The sequence below is a fragment of the Motacilla alba genome, chromosome 26 (genome assembly GCF_015832195.1).
Source record: "Motacilla alba alba isolate MOTALB_02 chromosome 26, Motacilla_alba_V1.0_pri, whole genome shotgun sequence".
In the NCBI taxonomy this organism is placed as follows: domain Eukaryota; kingdom Metazoa; phylum Chordata; class Aves; order Passeriformes; family Motacillidae; genus Motacilla; species Motacilla alba.
Window position 1 is genome coordinate 3745002 of NC_052041.1, and position 8156 is coordinate 3753157.

An 8156-nucleotide genomic window follows, 5' to 3' on the forward strand; every position below is an offset into this window, starting at 1 on the left:
TAATATTTTTTTGGAGGAAAAAAAAAATTCCAATTTTCGGGATGGCAAACGGCCGGAATTGGGATTAACACAGCTGTAATTGAATTAAACCCTGGGATTTTCTAATTGCACCACAAAAAAAAAGGGATTTTCAACTGCAAGAAGCCACTTCCTGCAATAAAAAGAAAGGAAAAACCCCAAAAATTCCGGGATTTTTAAGTCAGGATAAAGCAGGGAAAAAATAATTCTCTTCCAAATTAAAAACTGGAAGAATTAAGGATGAATTGAAAGCACTTTGAAAGTTTTCCTTCTAGAAAATGGAAATTATTCTGGCCAGCTGAACAAATAATTGATTTATTGACCCAGCTTTGTGCAAATATTGATTTTTTTTCCATTTTTAGTCCCTGCTTGGAAAATTCCCACAGCAACCTCCAGCTCCAAGCCCCTTTTTCCCCTCGATGGTTTTGATTTGATAATGCAATATTTTAAATTAAGAATATAAATAAAGTTTTGTCTCCTCACTGAAATGTTTTTGTGACCCCCCAGTGCAGACACAAAGAGTTAATACTGATTTTTTTTTTTTTTTTGGGAAAGAAAAACGAGGAATTTTTGCTTTTAAATGTCCTTAAATCCAAGATAATTTCCTTAAATCCAAGAAAATTATCGGGACAAGCAGATTGGATCTAAAAAAAAATCCAATAAAAAAATCTCTCCCAAAGCAGAATTACAGCAAAGATTAATGAAATAATTCAGAAATTTTGTTCCCTAAATTCAAGCATCATCCACAGCCTCGTGAAATTTGAATTATTAATTGGGATGAGGAATTTCCTTGCCCTAAAAACCAAGGGATTTGTTGGACCAGCAGCCAGAACCCTTTGGAATAATCCTGGAAAATGGAATTATTTCAATCAATCAATCAACCCAAAAGCTTGGCTGGAATATTCCAACCTTAAGGAACAAACATTGGATTATTCCAAGCAAAAAAAAAAGGGGGGAAAAAATCCCTTAAAAAAAGGAATTTTTAAAAATGAGGCTTTTGGAGAAGCTGGAAAAAAAAATGGAGAAACACAAAAAAAAATCCTCACCTGCACATCCCTCAGGGAATTTTAAATCAAAACTGCAATTCCAGGGAATGAACCCCATAAATATTTCCTTCAAAATAGGTTTTGCTTTGTTTTTTTTTTTGTTTTTTTTTCTTTTCCAAAGTGCAAAAATCCAACAGAACAGTCCCCAGACTCCCCAAGGCAGGGCAGGAAAAGGCTTTTTTTGGGGAACGGGTGGAACCCCAAGCAGTCTGCTTGTGTCAAGTGCTAATTAACAGGAATGCAATTAGAGCACCCTCTTCAGGGAGCTTCCATCCGGATAGCAAAAGGAGGATTTGTTGAATATCAAACCGGGAAAAAAAAGGGGGAATAAAATCCCGTTTTTTCTCCCCATTTCAGACATGCAGCTGCCACTCGTGGTGGAGGAGTCACTGATCACGGGTCAGGCAAAGTGCAGGAGGCTGAAGGGGCTCTAGCAGGGCTCAGTCCTGTGGGATTGGGACTGCTGGAGCCTGTGCAACACCCTGAGCCTGTGCTCGCTGCTCAGGCAGAAGCCGATGGCCTCCTCGGTCTCCTGGATGCGTTTCTGGAACCTGCAGCCGTCCCGGGCCAGCTCCTCCCAGGGCCCCCGGCGATCCTCCTCGCTGCTGATGTAATACTCTGTCACCTCCTCCTGGAATGTCACCTGGGAAAACAGGGATTCGGTCAGGAGCGCTCAGCAAATGGTGCTTAAAGGGCTGAGTTTGGGGTTTGAGTTGAAGTTCTTGAGTAGCTACAAGCGGTGAAAGGGTTGGGAATTTTTTCTCAGGGCTGTTGGGAAGGGATTCCTGACTGGGATGGAACTGCCAGAGGAGCTGGGGCTGCTCCACCCTGGGAGTGTCCAAGGTCAGGCTGGAGAATGGATAAAAAATGGCAAAAACCAGATAAAAAGAAATAAAATATGGATGTAAAATATTACAGGAATAAACAGAACATGAGGCCCTTTGCGATCCTCCTCACTGCTGATGTAATACTCTGTCACCTCCTTCTGGAATGTCACCTGGACAAAGAAGGGTTTCAGTCAGGAGCTCTCAGCAAACGGTGCTTAAGGTGCTGATTTTGGGGTTTGAGTTGAAGTTGTTGAGTAGCTACAAGCGGTGAAAGGGTTGGGAATGTTTTCTCAGGGCTGTTGGGAAGGGATTCCTGACTGGGATGGAACTGCCAGAGGAGCTGGGGCTGCTCCACCCCGGGAGTGTCCAAGGTCAGGCTGGAGAGTGGATAAAAAATGGCAAAAACCAGATAAAAACAAATAAAATATGGATGTAAAATACTACAGGAATAAACAGAACATGAGGCCCCTTCCGGCCCTCCTCACTGCTGATGTAACACTCTGTCACCTCCTCCTGGAATGTCACCTGGGAAAAACAAGGGATTCAGTCAGGAGCTCTCAGCAAATGGTGCTTAAAGGGCTGATTTTGGGGTTTGAGTTGAAATTCTTGAGCGGTGAAAGGGTTGGGAATTTTTTCTGAGGGGTGCTGGGAAGGGATTCCTGACTGGGATGGAACTGCCAGAGGAGCTGGGGCTGCTCCATCCTTGGAAGGGCCAAAGTCAGGCTGGAGAATGGATAAAAAATGGAAAAAAAATAGATTAAAAGAAATAAAATAAATATGGATGTAAAATATTACAGGAATAAACAGAACATGAGGCCCTTTGCAGTCCCCCTCACTGCTGATGTAACACTCTGTCACCTCCTCCTGGAATGTCACCTGGGAAAACAGGGATTCGGTCAGGAGCTCTCAGCAAATGGTGTTTAAGGTGCTGATTTTGGGGTTTGAGTTGAAGTTCTTGAGCGGTGAAAGGGTTGGGAATTTTTTCTGAGGGGTGTTGGGAAGGGATTCCTGACTGGGATGGAACTGCCAGAGGAGCTGGGGCTGCTCCACCCCTGGGAGTGTCCAAGGTCAGGCTGGAGAGTGGATAAAAATGAAAAAACAGATAAAAGAAATAAAATATGGATAAAATGGATTAAAATATTACAAAAATAAATAGAATATGATTTAAATATATGTGGGACTGCTGCTGGCACTGGGGGTTGTAGGGTCACTGCCGGGACTGTGGGGTCCCTGCCGGGATTGTGGGATTGTTGGATCCCTGCTGGGATTGTGGAGTCCCTCCTGGGATTGTGGGGTCACTGAGGATTAGGTAACAACCCAAAAAAAGGCAGAAGGGTTTTGTTGAGTTCAGAGCCCCGTGAGTCACCACGGGGTCAGATAAGGAAGGAACAGGGACAACACTCATGCCAACGTGACCAGAACAACCCGTCCCGGATTAAAAATATCCACCCAAAACTGTCCCAATCCCTCCTGGAACTCCTGGGGCGGAGTTCATGTCAGGAAATTCAAAATATCCACCCAAAACGGCCAATCCCTCCTGGAATTCCAGAAAGTGGAAAAGTTTGGGTCATCCCATTCCATAAAGAACACGTCCCACTGTCCCAGGGGGGATCTGTGTGAGGACAGGAGGAAGAGGTGACCCCAAAAATCAGCACTGAGGCTGCAGAAATTCCCTGAGCCAAGGATCTCTGGGAGCAGAGGCTGCAGGTGCCCTCACAGAGCTGAGCCCAAAGTGCCACCAACACTCGTGGATTTTATGGCTTTGGGGGCAAAGGACTGCAGCCTTGAGCTGGCTGAATAATCCCAAAAATCCCCGGGAATCCCAGGGGTGTTCTGAGTGAGGACAGGAGGAAGAGGAAATCAGAGAAATCAGCACTGAGGCTGCAGAAATTCCCTGAGCCAAGGATCTCTGGGAGCAGAGGCTGCAGGTACCCTCACAGAGCTGAGCCCAAAGTGCCACCAACACTCGCGGATTTTATGGCTTTGGGGGCAAAGGATTGCAGCCTTGAGCTGGCTGAATAATCCCGGGAATCCCAGGGGTGTTCTGTGTGAGGACAGGAGGAAGAGGTGACCCCAAAAATCAGCACTGAGGATGCAGAAATTCCCTGGTGCCAAGAATCTCTGGGAGCAGAGGCAGCGGGTGCCACGTGCCCTCACAGAGCTGAGCCCAAAGTGCCACAAACACTCGCGGATTTTATGGCTTTGGGGGCAAAGGATTGCAGCCTTGAGCTGGCTGAATAATCCCGGGAATCCCAGCGGGGTTCTGTGTGAGGACAGGAGGAGGAGACGACCCCAGAAATCAGCACTGAGGATGCAGAAATTCCCTGAGCCAAGGATCTCTGGGAGCAGAGGCAGTGGGGGCCACGTGCCCTCACAGAGCTGAGCCCAAAGTGCCACCAACACTCCCGGATTTTATGGCTTTGGGGGCAAAGCACTGCAGGACTGCAGCCCTGAGCTGGCTGAATAATCCCGGGAATCCCAGGGGTGTTCTGTGTGAGGACAGGAGGAGGAGGTGACCCCAAAAATCAGCATTTAGGCTGCAGAAATTCCCTGAGCCAAGGATCTCTGGGAGCAGAGGCAGCGGGTGCCACGTGCCCTCACAGAGCTGAGCCCAAAGTGCCACCAACACTCGCGGATTTTATGGCTTTGGGGGAAAAGGATTGCAGGATTCTGGCCTTGAGCTGGCTGAATAATCCCGGGAATCCCAGGGGTGTTCTGTGTGAGGACAGGAGGAAGAGGTGACCCCAAAAATCATCATTTAGGATGCAGAAATTCCCTGAGCCAAGGATCTCTGGGAGCAGAGGCTGCAGGTGCCCTCACAGAGCTGAGCCCAAAGTGCCACCAACACTCGGGGATTTTATGGCTTTGGGAGCAAAGGATTGCAGCCTTGAGCTGGCTGAATAATCCCAAAAATCCCCGGGAATCCCAGGGGTGTTCTGTGTGAGGACAGGAGGAAGAGGAAATCAGAGAAATCAGCACTGAGGATGCAGAAATTCCCTGAGCCAAGGATCTCTGGGAGCAGAGGCTGCAGGTGCCCTCACAGAGCTGAGCCCAAAGTGCCACCAACACTCGGGGATTTTATGGCTTTGGGGGCAAAGGACTGCAGCCTTGAGCTGGCTGAATAATCCCGGGAATCCCAGGGGGGTTCTGTGTGAGGACAGGAGGAGGAGGTGACCCCAGAAATCAGCATTTAGGCTGCAGAAGTTCCCTGGTGCCAAGGATCTCTGGGAGCAGAGGCAGTGGGGGCCACGTGCCCTCACAGAGCTGAGCCCAAAGTGCCACCAACACTCCCGGATTTTATGGCTTTGGGGGCAAAGGATTGCAGGATTCTGGCCTTGAGCTGGCTGAATAATCCCGGGAATCCCAGGGGTGTTCTGTGTGAGGACAGGAGGAGAAGGTGACCCCAAAAATCAGCACTGAGGATGCAGAAATTCCCTGAGCCAAGGATCTCTGGGAGCAGAGGCTGCAGGTGCCCTCACAGAGCTGAGCCCAAAGTGCCACCAACACTCGCGGATTTTATGGCTTTGGGAGCAAAGGATTGCAGCCTTGAGCTGGCTGAATAATCCCAAAAATCGCCGGGAATGCTCAGGGCCCCTCAGGAGCTGCTTTAGGAGCTGTTACATCAGCCCATCCCCACCTTGCAGCTTTTTTACATCAGTCGGAGCCGCAATTCCCGGGGCTCTGACGTCATTTGGGATCTTGCAGCCAGCTCATCCCTTCTTTCAGCACAGCAAAAATTCCTGCTGGGATCGCAGCCCGGCCAGAGGGAGCGCTCCAAGTTAATTATTCATCGAAATACAGGGAGAAAATGAACGTATCTGTCGGGAAAAATTGTAAATATTCGCGATTTGCGTGGCTCGTTCCACCGGTGGATTGCCCAGGGATTTGGTATTCAAGGCATTGCTCGTCCAGATGTTTGAGGAATCCACCTTGAACATCTGCAGCACCACAAAATTGAGGATAAATTCCTGTTTATCTGCATCCCAGCACAGGTGTTATTATTATTATTAATGCCCAAATTACTTTAAAAAAATCAAATTACTCTGTTTGGGCTCAAAAGTCCAGTTTTTGATTACATCCCTCCCATAAATAACTATCCCATAAATAACTATTTATATTTATAATAGGAATATTATATTTATAAATAGCGTAATTAAATACTATAATATTTAATTATATCTTTAAAATAAATGGGAATATTGGGATAATTTATATGGGAACTTCAGAGCACTCAACAAGCCCACCTGGGTTATAAAAAAAATCCTAAAAATTCTGTTTCAGGTCCTAAGTAACTTCCTTTTAACAGAAACTGGTGCTTTTCAGAGAAACTCCTCCCAACTCTGGAGTTCCTCAGGGAAAAATTTCCACCCCGGGCCTGGAGTTTCCTCTGACGTCGAAACCGCAAGAGGAACAGAAGAGAAATCACAACTCAAAACGGAAAGCTTTGAGCTCAGAGGAAAAATTCTCAGTCCTCGCTGTCAGCGAGTGTCAGGAGGAGTCTCAGAGTTTCCCATCACGTGCCAAGGATGAGGCGCAGCATTCCAGGGAAATGCCAGCGCATACGGAACGCTGACCTCACCCCCACTCGGCGCAGCGCGGCTCTGTTTGTGTTTTTAATTTAACAACCCCAAAACATTAAAATACGAATAAAATCCGTACCTTTTTCCGCTTGGAGCTGGTGGTTTTCTCCCTGCTCTGCCCCAGCTCAGTGCTGCCGCAGTTGTGTTTTTCCAGCTGTGCCCTGCACACGCCGAAACGCTCCGAGGTGACAGAACTCGCCCTCTCTGGCCCTTGCAAACCCGGCGTCCCTTTTTTCTCCGCTGTCTGAAAGGCCGCCGTGAAATTTAAGGGGTTATACGGATCGTCCGAGCTACAGAACGAGTTCCAAAGTTTCAAGCTCTCCCCCTCATCCACGCTCTCACAGTCCCACTCGTCCTCCTCGCAACTAGGAGAGCCCTCGGAGGACTCTGCCCACGAGTCTTCCTCCTCCTCCTCCTCCTCCTCCTCTTCCTCCACGTCCGACATTCCCTTTCCCGGCTCGCTGGAAGACGTCTGGATGGTGGCTGTGAAGTTCTGAGGGTTGTAGGGATCCAAGCTGTAGAAGGAATTCCACAGATGGAGCCTCTCCCCGTCCTGGCTGCCGGCGTCTGAGTCCGAGGGCAGCTCCTCGCTGTCAAACCCGTCATCATCATCTTCATCACCACCATCACCACCATCATCCCAGTCATCCTCACCCTCACTCTCCTCCCCGCTGGATACTCCCCCGATGATATAATCGATTAATTTATTCGCACAGGCAGGTCGGGTGGAAACCGGCAAGTCTTGCTCCGTTTCCGAGTCCTCACGTTCCTCTTCAGCCGAGGCTTCCCCCTCCTCAGCCGCACCCCGGAGCCGCTCCTGCTGCCCGGGGACACCTCCGGGCCGCGTCCCCGCATCCTCGGGCTGCTCTGAGTCCCCGCTATCGCCGCGCTGCTCCCCAGTTTCCCGGCGGACCCCCCTGTGCTGCTGCTGCTGCTCCTCCTCCAGGCTGTGGTAGCCGTGGTCGGGGTCGGGCACGGGCAGATGCCAGCGCTGGAGGAACGCCAGGCGCTTGCTGCGCAGGAATTCAGCCTCGGGCAAGCCCTCGGCTCGCAGCGGCTGCGGCAGGTGGCTCTTGCCCTGCTCCAAGCTCAGCACGTACCAACCCACAGGAAGGGCTCCCAGGCTGCTCCTCACCAGTCCCGCTCCCCACAGCCCCGCCGGCGGCTCCGGGCCGCCCTCCGGCCGCTTCTCAGGGGGCTCCTCCTCGCTCCAGTCCAGCGAGGCGTCCTTGGGCAGCAGCACCAGCGGCGGCGGTGCCTTGGCGGGGCAGAGCGCGGAGCTCAGCGCGGCGCCGGGCAGCAGCCGCTGCAGGAGGGCGGGCAGCGGCGACAGCAGCTGCGACACCACGCGCAGCCACGAGAAGGGCGGGCTCGCCTGGGACGAGCCGCCGGCGGGCGCCGCGCTGGGCGCCGCCAGCTTCGGCCAGGCCGCGGCCAGGCCCAGTCGGGCCCATCCCAAGCCGGGGCCGGGCCCGGCGCGTTCGCGTCCGCTGTGCTCCATGAGGCCGTTCAGCGCTGCCAGCGGTGCGGAGGGGTGTGTGAAGCGGCGCTCCGTGGCGGGGCGGTGAGTCTGAAGGCTCGGGGGGCGACGGCCAGCTCCGGTTCGGGTTTCGACTCCATCCTGAGGCAGCTTCAGCACAAAATGGCGGCGCCGCCGCCTCAGCGCTTCCCGCCCCCAGAGGGAG

General features: G+C 51.1%; 1 protein-coding gene across 1 annotated transcript; it reads right to left on the reverse strand.

Moving 5' to 3' along the window:
- Positions 1-314: 314 nt before the first annotated feature.
- Positions 315-8150, reverse strand: PPP1R15B (protein phosphatase 1 regulatory subunit 15B). Its single transcript, XM_038162258.1, has 2 exons — positions 6551-8150; positions 315-1707 (listed from the first exon to the last, which is right to left on the reverse strand). The coding sequence occupies exons 1-2, from the start codon at positions 7970-7972 to the stop codon at positions 1495-1497; spliced, it is 1635 nt and encodes a 544-aa protein (XP_038018186.1). The 5' UTR covers positions 7973-8150; the 3' UTR covers positions 315-1494.
- Between the last annotated feature and the right edge of the window lie 6 nt (positions 8151-8156).

What these genes read in the sequence shown, in the direction of transcription:
- PPP1R15B (XM_038162258.1), bottom strand. Translation starts at nt 7,972, where the DNA reads ATGGAGCACAGCGGACGCGAACGCGCCGGGCCCGGCCCCGGCTTGGGA. An exon ending in CCAGCTCCAAGCGGAAAAAG is followed by an intron (nt 1,708 to 6,550) that starts GTACGGATTTTA and finishes CTGTTTTCCCAG; the next exon opens with GTGACATTCCAGGAGGAGGT.